A 19,815-nucleotide genomic window follows, 5' to 3' on the forward strand; every position below is an offset into this window, starting at 1 on the left:
GAAGCAAGATGACCATTGCTCTGTGATTACCTCTGGTCTACGTAAGAGTTGATTAAAAGTCTTGTAGGTTAATTTTCTTTATAACTCATGTTCACTGTAATGCTTAAAAGCTTCCCTGGAGAACCTCTAACTAAAAATGGTAAGGTCCAAACTCTAGCCTCACTTTAGACTTTCACAGCTGGTCTTCCATTATCATATTCTTCTATGTTTATACTTGTATGGGAGTGTGTGTGTATGTGTGTTTTGTAAACATTTGTTTTTCTTAATTTAACAAATCCCGGAAGATCATTCTCAACCTATTGTCTGTCATTTATGTATCTACCTGTCTAAAACGACCAGTTTTTCCCAACTGTAACATTGCATCATAAAGATACACTGTAGTTTATTTAACTAGTCTATTTGATGGCCATTAAAATCAATTCCTTTCTTTAGAAATGAGATTATAAGCAGTATATTTGTGTAGACATCATTTTGCGTAAGTATAAATATATCTTTTTTTTAGTGTTAATGATACTTCTTTTTTTTAAAAAGCTTTTATGGATACAAACTGGGGTACAGGCCAGAGGTGTGGGGGGTGAGAGGATTCACCAGAGACAGAATGGAGAACAGAACAGGCAGATGTACTGAAATACACTGCTGAGGGGAGCAGCGGGTGACACAGGAGAGGTCTGCTGCGCCATGTGGGTAGCTCCCTGGCCAGCTGGGGATTTAACTCATGCCACAGAGGCTGTGGATTGCTTCATAGTGCTTAACCCCTTGAGCCACCAGGGAAGCCCAGTATAAATATATCTTTAAAGTACATTTTTAAATGGGACATGGTGAGTGAAGAATATTTTAATATGTTATTAAAATACCTATTTAAACATTGTAGCAGCTTTTGCTTGCAGTGGATGAGAGTGCTTACCTCTCCCCACATCCTCACCAGTAATACTCTAATCCAATTTTTGATCTATCCCAATCTCTGAGAAGAAATTATCTCATGATTTAGAATTCTATTTCTTTTTGTTCAGACATTTCCTATGTTTAAAAGCCATTTGTATTTTTGACAAGTGTTCATATGCTTTCTGCATTTTTATTTTGTATTATTACTCTTAAAGGATTAACAAAATGAGCCCTTCATGATATGAAATGCAACTTTTATTTTTGCTACTTTATAGTTTTGCTTTGTTTCTGGTCTTTTCTGTTTCTGACCTAATCCTAATCCTCCAAAACTGACTTCTTGGTTCTGTGACTTCTTCCTTCTCAATTGTATCTTCAGCGTGTTTATCTCCTCTCACTAAGTCAGACTTCTTGAAAGTGGAGGCATCTTTACATTTAACGTTTAACATGTGGTTGGAGTCTCGGTGATTTTCGTTAATAATTGCAGCAGATCTGACTTTGTTCCTATGAAGCTATCACCCCATATCTTTCCCTCAGTATTTCTCAATTTATCTTTAGTTTCTTCAAGTTTCTGGAGTTCTTGCTCAGAATAGTCTTTATGGAATCAGCACAAACTAAGCTAGTGAAGAACATGAGTTATCTTGCATTTGAAAAGATGTGTCTAGGTCCTGTGTGAGGTTAGCTGTCACACACTAGTCCAAGTTGAATGATGACTACTAGCATTTTGCTCTTTCAGTGTCACTAAGTAGGACATTTTTCCTCTTATATTCCAGAAATGTCAGCAGTGAGGACATTTTAGGGAGCAGTAGAATGAGCTTGCAATTATGAGGAGTAACTCTGATGAAGATAGCAAAGACTGCAATTGCAACCTGTGGGAAAATGAAAGTCTTCCAACATCCTCTTCCACCACTCCTGACCTGATGAGACATTTTTTTTTTTAAAAGATTTATTTTTATTTACTTATGTATACAAGAACTGGGGTGTAGGCCAGAGGTGCAGGGGGTGAGAAGATTCACCAGAGACAGAGTGGGGAGCAGAAGAGACAGAGAAGTCTGCTGCCCCATGTGAGTTAGCTTGCTGGCCAGGGATCAAACTCATGCCATAGTGACTGGTGATAGCTTGATAGAGCTGAGACTTGCACCCCTGTGCCCAAGGGAGGCCCCAGGGAACATCTTCTGTGTTCACAGAAACAATGAAGTAAAATCAAACTATTTCGTGAGTGTAAATGCAGTCTCTACCCTGCTAACTAAATCTATGTCCAGTGCATAGGTAAAGGACAATGTATGTACTGCACAGTAACAACAAGGCTTTGTGATCTTGTGTTGGAAGGTTTGATTTAGACTTTTTTTGTGCATGGGGAAAAGATTTGTGATACAGTTAAGAAAATTTACATAGCAATTCAAAATTTGTAAAAACACAACACCCAAAATATCCATAGGCTATGTCTAGTTGAATAGAATTTTTTAAGACATGATCAAGAAAGGGTTTGATTTCTTAAGGCCACAGAGGAACAAAATGCAGGTCTTCAGATTCCTGATCTAGTGATTTTCCTGGGAATTGAGGTGTACACATATGAATACCATGAAACAATGTTTTATAATAAAATCAGTGACATAAAATGTTCATTTTCAAATTGGCCATAAAATGAATATATTTCTTATCATGGCACAACAGTATGGGAATATATAAAGCAAAAACTCTTTTAGAAACATTTCCCATCCACGAAAATATCTCCACTGGAGGGATTAATCTTTTCTCTGTGCTTTTAGGTATTTTTCTCCTAAATGAATATTACTTTAACAGAACAATAAGTTTATAATCTTTTGTTGTGTTAATAACTATGGCACGCTTAATTAAAATCCCACATTACCAATGACAATTCTACATGTAGGTCCATAGTAAAAGAAGCTAATGCTTTTTGAGAAGGGAGATTTGTTTGTAAATTAGAAAAGAATATCTGATGCCCCCTTGTGGCCAATAACTTTATAAGGTCATTTATTCCTTTTCATTGCAATTTTATCTGAATCAGAATTCCATAATATCGATCCTGTTGTTTTCTAAATAACAAAATACTAATGCTTACATATCATTAACAATTTAAGAGTAACCATTATTAGCAGTTAAGGACTATCTTTCCAAACCTCTATCTCCTAAAAATGTGTCCTGGAGTTCAACTTGATGTTTGAAATCCCCACGTGGGCCAATTTATTTCAATACTCTGTTTTCTCATGTGTAAGGTGAGAGTAATACTAGAACAGACATAATTTTGTCAAAGAATGGAATTACACTTACACTATCTGTAAAATGGAATTCCATTTTGCTACATAAAATGTTTTATGCATGTTAAGTATACATATGAACTATAAAGGTTAATATCTTGTGATATATGAGTTCTATTATTATCTTTGGGATTTATTTTCAGACTTCATCCAGCTTATGTAAAAATAATAAAATTTATTGAGCATTTGGTATTTGCCAGGTACTGAAATATTTTACATTAATCATTTCACTTCATTCTATGACAAACCCATAAGTTCTATTATTTTCACTTTTTTGGAAGTTTTCTCTCTGGGCCTTGTCTTTTAAGATGTCTTTTTTTTTTTTTAATATTTAAAGATGTTTATTAGAAAAGAGATAGGATGTAAAAGACACTTGCATAGACAGAAGCAGGCAGGAAGAGCTGCCCCGCAAGAGACAGGTTTGCTGAGAGAGGCCTGCATGGTTGCAGGCGGGCAGCCTTGAGGAGAGCTGCCTCCACTGAGGGAGGTCAGTGAAGAGAAGCCCCGGAAGGGACAGGCAGGAGGCTGCTGCCCTGCAGAGGGAGAGGGTTGGTGAAGAGGCACCTGCATAGTCCCAGGTGGGCAATGGGATTGCTGCCAAGATGTCTTTTGATAATAAAGTTTTGCTTTACTAATTCCAAATTCAAAGCACAATTTTTCTGTCATGTGGAGAAAACATTCCTATGCTAAAGTTTGTAACTATGACCTTCCATATTGCCTATTTTTAGTTTCATAATTTCATCTTTATGTATAATTAACCTTTTACTTTCTTAAGTAGGAATTTACCATAAATGGAAAAAGATGCATAGCCTACTAATTCACTATTAGTGAACTGTTGGGCTGTCAGAAAAATCATGACCCATTTTTGTTTCAAAAACATAAAATACGTCATGACTTTTCCGACAACCCATTATTTATTTGTAAAGTCACATTCACCTCGCATTAAACTTGTGGTTCTGCACTTGTGATTTTGTCTCATTGGTAGAGTCTGTCTTATGTCATACATAAGAGTATACATAGATAAATCATGTTAAAACAATAACATGCTCATCTTTAAAACATTTTTTTGGTTATTTTTGAGAACTGTTCTTTGTGCAAATGGAAAATCAGGTTTTCAAGTTCTTTTAAATTTCATGGGAATTCTGATTACAATTAATACTAATTTTACATATTAAAGAAAAAGTTTTGTAATACATAGATTTAAAAATGTTTTTGTAAAGATTTGTTTATGCATACAAGAACTGGGGTACAGGCCTGGGATGGGGGTGGTGAGAGGATTCACCAGAGACAGAGTGGGGAACCGAACAGGCAGACTGACTAAAGTACACTGCTGAGGGGGGCAGCGATTAGGGAATTGAACTCATGCTGCAGTGGCTGCGCACAGCTTCATAGGTTGCATCTTAACCCCTTGCACCACCAGGGAGACCCTGACCAAATTGGTAGTTTATCTCATTAGAAACATAGTATATTCTTCAGATCATTTCTTTTTCTTTAAAATTTTTCTCCTTCATGGGATCTCCTGTCACCTTTCTGTTGTTAAATTTTATTCCTAGATATTTCTTTAGGCATTTTTCTCCCACAAAGTACTATTTTTAACATTTTCCCCATCCAATTGGTATATGTAATTGGGAGCATTGGAGGAAAAGTATATAATACTATCATTGTTTTACAAGCATTTATTACTTTGGACTCTTTCTTTTGAGGCACAGAGATCAGCAAAGATAAAATTTTGTTTCCACATTGCGTTTAGTTCAGAATTTTAAGTCTGCCCACCAAACATACATGCTATCTGGTTATCAGCGATGTATAGTACTTGTAATATTAAAATTAAATCCTTAGGTGCTTTTGAAAAGTCTATTTACCCCGCCACTTCAAATCTTTGAAAAAAATTCATATCTCTTTTTCTCTTTTTGTAGTTCAAGTACGCTTTCAAGACTGATGACATTACAGTGGTATAAATATGAAGGACTACCGAAGAATGTGAAGGACTGTACTATTTGGCTTTAGACCTCTAGAAAAGACTTTAACATACTGAAAAAGGCACCAGGCACAGAGATTAGAGTGGTTGTTAAAAACAAATCTACTTTGTGAAATGGCATAGGGGATTAAAGTCAGATGTTACATCACAATCAGTACAGGCCAAAGTCTTGGGTAGGAAAATACTATGCATAGTCACTTTAATGGTAAAAGGATATTTTGTTGTAGTTGTATTTGCAGTTAGCTGCTGCTAACAAATTTTAGACCTTTTATACGCCTATTTTGATACGACAGCCTTTGAGGAAGACATGGTTAATAAAAAATTATTTTTAAGGAAAAATTTAAATTCTTGGTATCATTTTTTTCTTTGCTGAACTCTGACATGAAACATCCCCTTTGTTCTTTCTCCCTTATTTTTAATGCACAAAACAGAAACACACTGTCATGCCTCAAACTACTTTTTATTTACAACTACATGATTTCACGCAATTCTTCTGAACAACAAGACATAAAATAGATTTCCTTGTGTATAAATAACTTACATACTCTCCATAAAGTAAATGCTTAAAGGTGCTACAACAGATCATCCACTCCTACAGTGTTCTTGTATCCAACAGAGTTGATGCACAATATATAAATACTCAAGTCCAATATTAAAAACTCAGGCACTTGACTAACTTTAATAAAGTTTCTCAAACTATATCAGTATATCTAAAGTGCATATATATATATTTTTTAAGAAAGATTATTCTCAATAACGTCTCTATAAAAATAAGTTTGATGGTTTGGCCCATCTAACTGTACTACTATGAGTATGAACTTTTAACTTTTACTATGTAGTCAGGTTTATTCTACTTTTTCTCAACATGACACCAACAGTATCAAAAAGCAGCTAATGAGGTGCTAACATGTGAGGATTAATCCAGTGATTCCGGTCACAATGCATTCCAGGAGGAGGTACCCATGTCACTGGAATTGGGCGATATGGTTTATTCTTCCTTCCCTGATTAGGATAACCAAATGGAACAGGAGGAGGGTAGTGACTCTGATGGCTATTCCCTCGGTACATTCCCGGCTTTTTTCTGGGCAAAGGATGCCACATTGGAAGAGGAGGAAATATGAGTTCTGAAATCTGTAGGCAAGAGAAAACATAAGTCAATTCAAAGGAAAAATTAGTCATATGTTATGTAAAAACTAAGTGACTTTCCAGACTCCTTAAAAGTACATTAAAAAGAACACACAGGTAATCAAGCAATGTTTTCTGAATGAATGAAAAGGAATAAATTCAAAAATAGCACTCTAAAAACCCTAGGAATTTCTGGCTATTTGAATCAGAAAAGATTAAAAGACAAAAATGAATGGCATCATGTTTTAGACCAGTATGGTTAAGTATGGAGTCACTTAAGGAGTTGTTAAACCCAAAACAGTCATGTTCTAGTTCCAGTTTACTGAACAGTAAGAGTAACAAAACCTTAGAAATAAAAGGTCAGTATTTTGATGGAACTCTGCAGGTGATTCTGATGAAGCCAGTTTAATGTTTGGAAACAATAGTCTTAGATTATCCATTAAGTCAGATGGGACATCAAGTTCACATTCTTTCAATGTTATCAACAGTTTTGGATCTCTGTTAGAATGCTACAACCTGCGGTTATGTGTTTCAGAGTTCTCCGACTTCTAATCTGCTACTTTTAGTACAGATAATTTATCTCTTGTTAAAACAAATGTAAAGCATGGCATTCATATGACAGACTACTTAAAAGATACAAAAACTCACACATTGGAAAGTCCTTCGTTACCTGATTACCAGCTACCCAACTCCCCTGTCATGCGATTTTGTTGTGTATACTTTTAGTAATATTTTATATATACATGCCTATGTGTGTATGTACACACATTTAAACACACATACACACAATTCTGTATATTGCTTTCTGCACTTGTAGTTACTTGACTATCTACAATAGTAAAGAACTTCTGGTTCAAACTAACTGAACATATTACAAATGAGTAGCAGCAAAATGAAATGTTTTCATTTCTTCCTATATTGGGGTGCTGATAGGATTTTAAAACTGTAAGCAACAGACTAAATATTGGATCTTAATTATTCCTTCCCAGTTACTCCTCACACCCCATAAGCAACCACTGTTAGGATGAATTTTATCATAGACTAAGTTTTCTGTTTATGAACCTCATATAAATGGAATTATCCAGCATGTGTTCTTTTCTATCTGGTTTCTTTTGCTCAATCTAATGTTTTTGAGGTTCTTGCATATTGTGTCAATTAGTTTTACTTTATTGGTATTGTTCCACTGTATGAATACACAGAATCCTTTCTACCCTCACTCCTTTGTTAACAGACATTTGGGCTGTTTTCCATTCTTGATTATTTTTTTTTTACTTTTGAACTATTATAAAAGAAGTTGCTAAAAATATTCTAATACAAGTTCTTAATTGTTTCTTTTGATGAGCAAAGAGTTCTGATTTTAATGGAGGCAAACTGTCTTTTTAGTTTTTGTGTCCCTTGGAAGAGATCTTTGCCTTTTCTAATTAATAATGATATACTTCCCTACATACTATGCTAAAAGCTTAAATTTACATTTATGATCTATCTCAAATTATTATTTTTAGGTATCCTATCAGGTTCACTTTTCCCTCCCATATAGATTACCCAATTGTTTTAGTACTAGTTATTGAAGATTTTCCTCATGGAATCGCTGTGGCATTGACTGTATTTATATGATTTACACCTGTAATTGCTACTGTTCCCATCTTTGTATCTTTAAACAATGACCACATTGTCTTAATAAATATAATGGCTTTATATTAGAGTGAGGCCTCCAACTTCATTTTCCTTTTTAAAAATTTTAAAATCAATCTGTCGGGCCTCCCCAGTGGTGCAGCGGTTGAGCACTGGGTTGCGAAGCTGCCCACAGCCTCTGCAGCGCAGGTTTGTTCCCCCGCCGCCGGGCAAGGGTCCCATATGGTGTGCAGACCTCTCCTGCCGCTCGCTGCTCCCCTCAGCAGTGTACTTTGTCTGTCTGCCTGCTCTGCTCTCCCCTCTGGCTCTGGTGAATCCTCTCACCCTCCTGCGCTTCTGACTGTACCCCAGTGCTTGTATAAATAAATAAATCTTTAAAAATAAATAAAAAATAAAATCAACCTGTCACTTTCTAGAAAAGATTTGAGATTTTGATTGAGTTAAATCTATAAATTGGGAAAAATATGATAATGCTATAATAACATAATCTTCACTTCCTAATTAGTGGACAGTTTTAGTTTAGTTTCAGAACACAAAGAATCCTCAGAGAAAAAGACCCCAAGCTACAATGTTTTGTCCTTACTTTATTAACCCCTTTTGAAGCTTCTACAATGCCAAGTTCAAATGAAAAAGTGGATAGGAAGAAAAGATTAAAGTGGGCCCCTTGCACTGCTGTCTATACAATAGCTTATAATCACTATAATTCTCTGCCATAAAATGTTTTGTTGGTGAATATAAGGTCAAGGAGAAATGATTTTCTTAAAAAGCCTAAAAAGTAACCTTCATTTCCATTTGTTGTAAGAGTTATCCCAACAGTCTTCCAACATTGAAAAATAAATATAATTTAATGTAAAGTCAAACTAAAAATTAAGTCAATTTACTTATAAAAGTAAAGCAATCAGTTCAATTTGGACTTATATTAATGCATCAAGCAAAGAAAAAAAAATACCCAAATTATTTATGACAAAGGTCTTAAAAATCATCCCTGAAATACAAATATATGTCTACTTATCTATACAGAAAATCTCTTGGAAAGAATACAAAAATAACTGGTAATGGATACTTTCATGGAAGGACATGGGAATGGTGGTTGGGTGGAAGAGGGACAATATGTCATCACAATCCTTTATACTATTTGAAGTTGTTGTGTTTTTTTTTTTTAAAGCAGGTGTTTGTATATACAGATGTCTACACCCCTAAAAACATTATTTTTAGATGTACTCTTTCCCTCAAGTGTAGGAAGGATAATTTAACCCCTCAGGGGGCAGGGGCAAAATAAAAAAAATTATACTAAAAGAGTACTCATTTGGAAATGTATTTTGAATGTAATAGTCTAGTTTCTCATTTTAAAAATTCCAGTAAGTTTTCATTTTAGTCAAAATTCAAGCTGAACATAAACCTGTTTATTTATGAACTGTTTCATTATGTCTAATTAAGGTCAAATTAACAAAGATAGGTATATTTGAAATATATTCAAAATTAGAAAAACAAAGTACTTAATGTAGGATAAGAGTCAACTTAAAAGACCTCTTTAATTTTTTTTAACATTAAAATATTTTCTATTAAAGAGTAGTCTGTTCAGAATTTTAAAAGTATATTAAATTTTCTTTGGTGTGTAGGATAAAAATAAGTAGGTGAACAAATCTTTAAATTCATGTACAATTGCTGTATGACTCTTCAAGTGGCAAGGGTGATTGTTTTAGCTTGAGTGAAAAATTAGCTAATATAATTTAGTGAAGTTTCTCCTTAATCATGGAATGGGAGAGAACAAGAATGCTAAACTCAAAGGTACAAACTGGAAGTGTCAAACAAGAAGGACAGTAACTGGCCATTTCTGAATAATAAACAGGAATTTAAGAACATTAGAAATATCTCATCACCAAGATTTTTTTACTCTTTGCCACGCCTTTTAAAATATATTTATCCTAGTTATTGAATAGTCAAGGAGACCTCTGAAAAAGTGACTCAGGATGTCTACTTCCAATTCAGAGAAGCAGCTTCTCCTTATTGTGAAAAGGTAAGAACTGTGGTATAGCATCGCAATCAGAAACTTTGGGCAACATGAACAGAACTACCTGCAATGACCTGGCAAGCCCTGCTTCAATGTGGTTACCTGGTACACTGGGCTTGGGGTTGCAGTCAATGAACTGGGTTTCACTTCTACTTCTTTACTTGTTTCTTCATCTGAAGAGGAGGATCCCGAATGATAATCAGAGGTAACCTTATCAAGGGCTCTAGTAACTTTCTTAGAGATCTCATCCTTGTTTTCATCCTCATTTTCAAAGCTGGCAACAATGAATGCATTGTTTTTCTCTCCATACCTAAGAATAATAATAAAAATACAAAACAACTTGCAAACTTTTCATAGCATCAAACATGAAATGCCCATAAAATTGAAATATTCATAAAAAATGAAACCCAACTAAGTCTGGACACACCATTGGTCAAATTAAAGAAGAAACCATCCCAGAACTTGACCTTATATATACCCACTGACAGAGCAGCAGATTAAGGAGCTAGGGTATATACACACAATGAAATACTAGTCAGCTACAAGAAAAAGACGGACCTCTTGTCATTTGCAACAATATGGCTAGAACTGGAAGAGATTATGCTAAGTGAAATAAATCAGAAGGGCAAAGACATACACAGGGTGATTTCACTCATGGAATACAGACGGGAAAAAGGAACTGACAAAAACTAAACCAAGACAAATCCTAGAAATATGAATGCAGAATTAAGGCTCCTAAAGAGGAAGGCAGTGTGGGAGTGGAGGGAGAAGGGCAAGCGGGTATAATGACCTAGGGTAAAGGACTATGTGTGCTTTCATGGTGGAGACAGTGTAGTGACATCCACTTGAAGAAGTGTCAACCTCTTCCTCTAAGTCATGTACAGTGCTATAAACCAATGTTCTCTCCATAAAGAAAAATTTTTAAAAAGAAAAATGATGTTTAAAACATTAAAGAAAAATTCTGTTTAGATTATATTTTTATATGTACCATTGAAATTAGTTACACATACAGTAAACTTTTCTAATGTATTTTTAACAAATCCATAATGCATATGGATTTAATGTATACCTTAGTAATTCAAGTCTCAATTGACTAGATATTTCTGAGTTTCACTTTTATAATGATTGAATTAAAAGGGGGTATTTCCTCTATCCTCCCTGACAAAAAAAAGATAACTGAGGTAATTACTGTTTTAAAGAAACACAACTGTTGAAGAAAAATAAAGAGGTTTTGATTGTATTGTTTACCTCTCAGATTCCTAGAGTAACTGCTTATCTCTCACCTTAATTTTTTTTTTAAAGTAAAAGAACGTGCCTTCCTGGTGGCGCAAGGGGTTAAGCACTGCACTCTGAAGCAATCCACAGCCTCTGCAGCAGGTGTTCGATCACTGGCCTGCCAGGGAGCAACCTACATGGTGAGGCAGACCTTTCCTGTCTCGCCCGCTGCTCCCCTCAGCAATGTATTTCAGTCAGTCTGCTTGTTCTGTTTTCCACTTTACATTTAGTCAGTCTGCTTGTTCTGTTTTCCACTGGTGAATCCTCTCAACACCCCACATCTCTGGCCTGTACCCCAGCTCTCGCATGCATAAATAAATAAATCTTTGCCAAAAAAAAAAAAAGTAAAAGAGCAAGACTTTTCATTCTTCCAGAACTTTTTTAAACCGAATGGTCTAAGAATAATTGTCAAAATATGTAATTTTGGCTACTGGTTACTAAAAAAAAAGGAAATAAATTTTGCAAAGAAGGCAAATAGCATAGTAAACAGAAAAACTAGGAGTTTTCATTCAGACGACAAAGGAGACACCCGCAAATCTATTTAAATAGATTGCACAACATATACATTATGAGACAATTTCTGGTTAACATCAGAACAAAGTGAATTTTAAGTGGTTCTTACATACATGTAATTAAAGTTAGAAAGACAATTAAATGGATTTTAAGCTTAAGAAACAAAAACAACTTCAATAGAAAAACAGGGCTAACTATGACTATGATGTCAATAAATTTCACTTCAAGATACCTCATCTCAAATTATTTCTGATCAAGGTGATTATCTAGCTTAAGCCTAAGTGCAATAAAGCCTCTGAAAGTTTATATGGAAATTGAGTAGTTTCACAGGTGAGTTCTATTATAGCTTTGGTGTCTTCCCCTCTTATAGAGGCATAACTTCCTTTTTATTTTTCATTTCACCTCATAAAAAGAGTTGCTACACAGCAAAACTGAAAGTAGGCCTAAACCCATTGTTAAACATTACTGGCATTAATACATATGAATTAACCTTTGATTACACTGAAATTTGCTGAGTCTTTAAATCCTGGAGAAGACAGAAATGTAAGATTCAATTGCTAAAACTCAATGCTAAGTAAATTTAAAATATAAGAATTCTGTGTTGTGAGAAATTTGCCCTTGTTAGACATCTTATTACTCAACAAATCACTAGTTGAAGACCAACCAGTATCCAGCCAGCTATAGCTTCCTCACCCAGCACATATGAAACTGAGGCCTGGGGAAAATAAATGATTTGTTCCAGGTCACAGAGCTAATTCAGTGCCAGATCCAGAACTAGAAATGTGTATCATTCTGCAGCAAGATTTTTTATGAAGTTAAGTGAAAACCCATTTAATACTTATTAATGGAGTTTAAGTTCAAGCAAAGTCAAACAAAACAGAAAGGAAGGAAATCTGAGGAAAATTCCTATCTTCCAAGTAATAGAAACAGCAACCAAGAATAGACATCTATTGATGAAATGATCAGCTTTATTAAAAACTCATTTTTCTTTGATATGCAAATTCAATTAGGTTCTGCATCTTTCCCTTTGTAGTATTACTGAAACATTAGAAGGTACAGTTAGTTTCAGAATCAGAATGAACAACTTTTAACTTTCCATTTATCAATGACACTACTGAAACATTAAGGTTTAGTTAATTTTAAATCAATATTGAATGCTTTTAATCAGAAATGAATATAGAAACTACAGAATAAGATACAGAATTTGTAAAATAGATAGTAAAGTCATGAGCTAGTCTCAGACTTTCTCATTATAGGAAAGATCTGTTATTTATTCTGTTTTCTCTCAAATATATCCCTAAGAGACACCCTTTCTAGACATATAACACTCTGCATCCCTCCAATATTTTATCCTGATAAAATAACTCAGACTAGCAACTATGTTCTTTTTGAGTGTATTTCAAAATTTTTCTATAACCTTAGTCTCTACCAATGAGTTATTATAGTTAATGACTTTCAGATATTTATTTCATTATATAAATAGATTAGCTTTAAGTTTTAGACTATTTCTTTCCAGTTTTAGACCCATCTCTATGTCCTCAATTAGCTTACAGCAATGATTTCTACTCATCATTAGCATGTCTATCTTTTTCGAAAATTTGTTATCAATGAATGAGCCCCACATTCTGAAGGTGATTTCTATTAGCTAACCAAAAAAAAAAATCACATCAAAATCCATTTTTGAATTTTAATCATAAATAAAATTACTAGGAAGCTACTGAACAAAGATTTTCTTATATGAAAGATGAAAGCACAGTAAGTTTTCATTACCTGCCATCATCAAGTCATGAAGTATATACATAAAAATGTCCACATAACTAAAGTTTTACTTGAGCACTTAAGCATTTCAAATAATTATATGCAAAATGTTCATAAAATTACACAACTTCCTAAATATCCTATGAAAACAACTCTTTCCTAATGATTTAAGATTGTTGTGTTAAATATTACTGATTTGGTGATAATACATTTGTACTAGCTCTTTAGCTTTTTGCCACTGTCTCTTTGTCAGACTACATAACATTACAGGTAGCTTCATGACTACTGGGAACAACTCCGTTTCAAAATGCTACTTACAATTTCTTACAGGCTGAAAAACTACACAACTTAAAGAACTATGTTAAATAAGAGTCAATCTTATCTAAGTGTGGATCTAATAAAAAAGTAAGAAATTCAACACAGTAACTCTGTGACAGCTATTGAGGTCTTCTGCAGGGGTTCAGTAGTTAACTTTAACCCTAAAATTAAGGTGAGTTTTTAATTAATCTCCAAATCTAAAAACGTTGACGTTCTCAGACAAAAACTTGAGCTGGTCTTGCATTTTTCTTTTTCTAACTAAAAAACAAGTATGGAAGAATCTACTACTTACACATCATTTCCTCAACCAACAAGCTTTTAGCAACAGCTTTTTTTTTTATTTATACAAGCACTGGGTAGTCAGAAGCATGGGAGGGTGAGAGAATTCACCAGAGCCAGAGCGGGGAACAGAACAGGCAGACTGACTGAAATACACTGCTGAGGGGAGCAGTGGGCATGGCAGGAGAGGTCTGTGCACCATGTGGGACCCTTGTCTGCGGCTGGGGAGCAAAACGGCACTGCAGAGGCTGCAGGCAGCTTCGCAGCCCAGCGCTCAACCGCTGCGCCAACAGGGGAGGCCCTTAGCAACAGCTTATACCGAGCAACTACAGGGTGGTCCATAAAAAAATCAGTGGAAGAATAATGGTGTATTTTTAGTATGATAGATATGTCTTGAGGTCAAAGGGTCTGACCACCTCTAGAACATAACATGACTCTATAAAGGAACAGCTGAAGTAAACTGCTCATTTGGGGGTTTGGGGAACCGGTAGGTGAGGCATGCATCTGTTAATCCCATTCCTTCTATCTGGAAATGTCCTATCCACTTTGACACCTGGTTAACCGCAACTCATTTTCCCTCTCCCAGCTCAAATATCACTTACTCAGTAATCTTTCCCGACTCCTGGCACAGGCAGTAACTTTCTCTTTTGGGCCAACAACCACTATGTTTTGCACATATTTCTATTATAGTACAAATCATACTGTTGTATTCTGCTTATTCTTTCTTCTCCCTTATTACACTGTGAACTACCTAAAAGTAGAATGTCATTTTCATCTTTTAAAACCTCACAGCTAAAAGTGCCTGGTCCCAAAAGAATGTTTTTAGAATGAATGGAATTCAACTAGATCATACCTAACACAATTCTTTTACAGTTCTGTTTATTAGGAAATGAGAGAAATAATTTCCATTATGAAATCAAAACCATGGAAATATCACTGTCACCTAAAAATCAAACAAAGGAGGAGCCAAAAATAGAAAAAACAGATTATAAAGTCACCAGCTATTCCTAGGCCAAAGGTTATTATCCAGTATTATTTGGGATTAGTTTCTTTCTTAAATTAAAGAGGGGAATGACAAGTGGACCACCAATGAAAGACAACAACAGCCAACCTATAGGAATCTGTGTCTATAGTCTACTGCTTGGTCTACAGTAAACTTCTTGGCAAAGCTCTAGAAACCCCCTACCCAGTTTCTGAGGTTCTTTAGCTGTAAAACAGGAATGCAACCAGCCCTTCACTATCAAGTTTATTTATTTTTCTTAAGATTTATTTATTTTTTATACAAGCACTGGGTATAGTCAGAAGCGTGGGAGGGTGATAGAATTCACCAGAGTCAGAGCGGAAAGCAGAACAGGCAGACTGACGAAGTACACTGCTGAGAGGAGCAGTAGGCGGCAGGAGAAATATCTGCGCCCCATGTGGGACCCTCACCCGGTGGCCAGAGATCGAACCGGCGCTGCAGAGGCTGTGGGGAGCTTCGTGACCCAGTGCTCAACCGCTGCGCCACCGGGGAGGCCCCACTATCACCTTTAGATGAGGCCTTTACAAAAACTCCTATTTGAGGAAGTCAAGCAACGAGCTCCTGGCCATAAATACAAACAGGCAGGCAATACTTGAAACAATTTTATGAAATCAGTTCCAGTCCCATGGTGATCAGTTTAGCCACTAAACTCAAGAACTCACCGGCAGCATACTTCACATGGATCCACCCACAAAGTGAGCTCCTTTGGCAAACCCAGGTCACTGTACAAAATGCAGCTGTTCTCACAGGCTTTCAGGACATCAGGATCAACTCTCTGAAACTTATTGACACGAATGCATCTACAACAAAGTACAGTAAAAATAACAGCTTTATTAAATCTTAATCATAAACTGTCATGTCTATTAGTATTTGCCAATGCGAATTAAGAAAAAAAAATAATACCCCGGTGGAGAACCCAGAACATCTACCTTAAATAAATAATAAATGTGAACTACAGGAAGAGAAGTAGCACCAACAAGACTACCTGGTGTGATGGAAAGAAGAGGACATTTGTGTGAGCCCAGAAATCAGAAATGGCTTATTTTACCTAGAAACTATTCAACCTCACATGAACAATGAGTATGAGATTTAGGGCTCTGAAGGTAAAAGTTTTTACAGGCCAAGTTCCTATATAACAAAATGTCCCACAATGTTTCAAAAATATTTGGAATTATTGTGACATGTTTTGACCTGTCGGTACCTTGCTTGTACATTCTAGGTAGCAAAATAAAAATATTAATTAAGAAAGGTGTCCTTTACCTTACCTACAACTATTCTATACAGAACCAATCAAGAACAGTCATTCATATTACATACTTAAGATTAAAATATAACTTTAAAGAGTTATTGGATTATTTCACTTGAAAAAATTAGAAAAAAATTCTAAACCAATTGAGGCTCTTTTTATTATTTTTTAAGCTAAGATATACTATTTCTACCTAATGAAATGCTCTAAGCTGACTTCCAGTATGAATGGAAAAAATACATGTTCAATTAAGCATACTGCATTTACATAGAGAAATGGCAATTACAATTCAAGTGTTCACTGCCTACAACTAAAAATCAATAAAATCCAGATTTTAGTACTAGTTCTAGTACTTATTTATTGCATAGATTTACATTTAGTCATTTCACCTCTTCCTCAGATCCAACTCTATAGTATAAAAAATACAAGTTAACTAACAAATAGTAACTGTATCATTAAATAATATGATAGCAATAGAATGTGCTATATTTTATTACTTTATTGATCTCAATTTATATTTAAAACCTTGAATGTTTAAATTAACTCTAATAATTATTTCTATATAATTTTACACTTAAAATAGATTAACTTTATTGTACATAACTCTTTTTGAAGTTTACTGTGAAAAGGACAGTTACCTAAATGCTTTTGTATCTATTAACTCTTTAACCTCTCATAATTATACTGCTAGATACTATTTTCCCCATTGTAAGAAAAGGAGGCAGTTTGAATAACTAGTCCATCACACAGTTAGAAAGTGATGAATCCAGGATTAAATCCAGGACTCAAGACTTCAGAGCTCATATTATCAAACAATTATCTTTCCTGTCTGTACCTATCTTAACATCATTATTAAGATTTCAGCAAAATCAGAGTGAAAAAAGTTATTTTACAGCATATGATACTGTTCCTTTCTATAAGACTGTCCTATTTTACGGATTCTAGTGTTGTGTTGATTCAGAAGTCCCCTGTGCCTCAGGATCAAAGTAGTCAAGGGTAAGGAGATAGATGTTAAATGTGTTTTTGTTATCTGCAATGAGAGTGTCATAGGTTCTAAGTTTAAAAAACACATATGTAAATATACTCTGCTTCAACAAAATTTGCATATCTCAAGTATTTTTATGCTGTTTTTTATTTTACATAATGTGATTACTTATCCATTAACCACTCTTCAAAAACAAGATTTTAAAAGTTGCATTGAAATAGTCTATCATTTACTTAATGCTGACAGTTTAGTTCTTTCCAATTTTTTGCAATTATAAAGTGTAAGAAACATCCATATTCATACACTATTTATCAGCATTTGATTATGCTTCTAGAATAGTTGTAGACTTACACGTCAAGGAATATGAATATTTTTTCAGCTCTTTATAATATTGTCAAATTACCCTCCAAAAGCATCTTATTTGTTTATACTGTAGAGAAACTATTTTAATTTATAAACACTTTAGAAGAAAAAAAATATACCCATCAAGTCTACAAACTCTTGTTAATCCTATATTCTATTCATTTTTATAATATAAGTCTAAGAGTTTTCTACTTCAAAGATGGTTTCAAAATGCCTCAATAATGATAGTTCTGATCACATGCCAATTTAATCCTTTTTGGCTAACTTTTTTTCCTCAAGTTTTTAGAATTTAATGGAAATGAAAGTGTACACTGTCTGACCTTTAAGCATTTACTTGACAGTGTCTCTTCTTTTTCAGTAATAGTATGGTGGCCTGGCACTTCCAAAAGGCTTTGTTCAATGTCAATTAGATCAGTGTAAAAAGCCTCAACAGTTCTACCTCACAAAAGCGCTTCACTCTATCAAAAATGAAGATGTACAGGAAAAAAAAATTTAATAGACTCAAGTAAGAAGATAAAAAATAACTTGAGTCTTTTATACGAACATCCACATTTCTATTTTAATTCACATTTTACAATTTCCAATTTAGGGAACCTCTCAGGATAAAAATGAAGAGGAAAATACATTACTTACTTTGATTTTTCTTTTCAATAAAACATGCTCATTTAGCTTATGGCATTTGAGAAACAAACCCTATTTTCACCTCCTTTGTAGACTTTTGAATAGTCTTCCCCTTTGAAGAGCTCAGCAATTAAAACTAAGTCCTTTTTACATCAAAGTAGTGAAGTACTGATTAATGGAGGAAACTCTGGAAAAAGCAATATTCATAAATAAAAGAATTTTTCTAGTCATGATAGCATCAACTGTTCCCATTATTTTCTATGACTACATCCACAAATGGGGCCACTGAGTTTGGTAGAACACGTTCCACTCTGGCTCCCAAGCAGTCACATAAATGCTCACAGGCAGTGAGCCTGCCAGGACACGTACCACCAGTGCCTGCTCTCCTTTAAACTGTAAATGTAACTTACAAGGCAGCGTGCGAAAGACAGCTGGAAGTGAAACTTACCTTCCCTATGAGAGTCAAAAGCAGTAGTCACACTGCAGTGTACTGAAAGCCCACAAGAATTTAGGGTCAGTTAGACCTGAGTTCAAAATCCCAAACTAGTACTTGTCAATTGTGGACACGGGTGTTTCATCTATAAAATAATTTATACTGGATTCTATCATAAAGACTGTGTATAGTATAAGTCATTCCTGATCAAGAAAACATTAGATATTGAATAATCTTAACTTTAGTTTGCCATAAAACTCTTATTTTTTCAAAAAAACATAAAATGTGATTTTAGATAAAAGGAGGCTCATTTCTGTCAATTCTGACCATGCTCATATATGGATGATAGTTTTTGGGGAGCCCTCTAAAATTGAAAAAGTAAGAGTACCCTTGATAAAGAAACACAGTCAAGAGCCAAACTAGAACTACATGACTAACTCTTATGAGCCTACAATACTGGCTTTCCAAGTCTAGGCAGTTGAACTCCAATAACAGATGCTTGTATTTTAAAATGAGCAAGGCAAAAATACCGAGACACCCAGAGTTCTGTATTTTGCAAATAAACTGTGGGAGCCACAGACTGGACACCTTCAGTCCTCTGGTCATGTACTCAATTCTGGAGTTGATCAGCCTTTTCACTTAGTCCAATCCAATCGTCTAACCTAATCTTTTACCTGTACGCCTGTCCTTTTGATGGTTTTTCCGGATACCAGTGATTTTTGTATTTTTCTTGAAGTATTAGAGTCAATTTCTCAGCAAACCTCTCCACTGCCTCCTTTTTCAACTTATCATGTTTTCGAACTAGTCTTGTGAAAAAGAAGACAACAGCAGCAATTTCGTTCTTCATTTTTCCCTGCAAAAGTAAAAATTTTTCTCAGAAGACAGTAACATAAAAACTGGAAGATAAAGCTCTGTAAAATTGCTCTTCTTTACAACCCCTTCCCTTTCTCCTTCCAATTTTATCTTGTGTTTCACTGGTTCATATCTGGAAAAAGGAACAATCATGAATTCATGACATAAAGACCTTATTATAAAATGCTGTTGAAGAAATCTTATCATTTAGCTTTGTGAAATTCAATAAAGAGAGCAAACCACTCAA

General features: G+C 34.7%; 2 protein-coding genes across 2 annotated transcripts in view; one reads left to right on the top strand and one right to left on the bottom strand.

The window, feature by feature from the left end:
* Positions 1-5,116, top strand: part of CXADR (CXADR cell adhesion molecule) — a gene marked incomplete at both ends in the record, with an annotated part of 51,607 nt that extends 46,491 nt beyond the window's left edge. Inside the window, one exon of the mRNA XM_084231427.1 lies at positions 5,075-5,116. Within this exon, the coding sequence (XP_084087553.1) occupies positions 5,075-5,116 (42 nt within the window). The remainder of the gene's footprint in view (positions 1-5,074) is intronic.
* A 911-nt stretch (positions 5,117-6,027) lies between these two features.
* Positions 6,028-19,563, bottom strand: BTG3 (BTG anti-proliferation factor 3; the record flags this gene model as incomplete). The annotated part of the gene is made up of 4 exons (XM_084231832.1): positions 6,028-6,267; positions 10,007-10,214; positions 15,731-15,868; positions 19,391-19,563. 4 exons carry the CDS (start codon positions 19,561-19,563, stop codon positions 6,028-6,030), a joined length of 759 nt encoding a protein of 252 aa, XP_084087958.1.
* Between the last annotated feature and the right edge of the window lie 252 nt (positions 19,564-19,815).

The sequence above is a fragment of the Talpa europaea genome, assembly GCF_964194135.1.
Source record: "Talpa europaea genome assembly, chromosome: 4".
Lineage (NCBI taxonomy): Eukaryota > Metazoa > Chordata > Mammalia > Eulipotyphla > Talpidae > Talpa > Talpa europaea.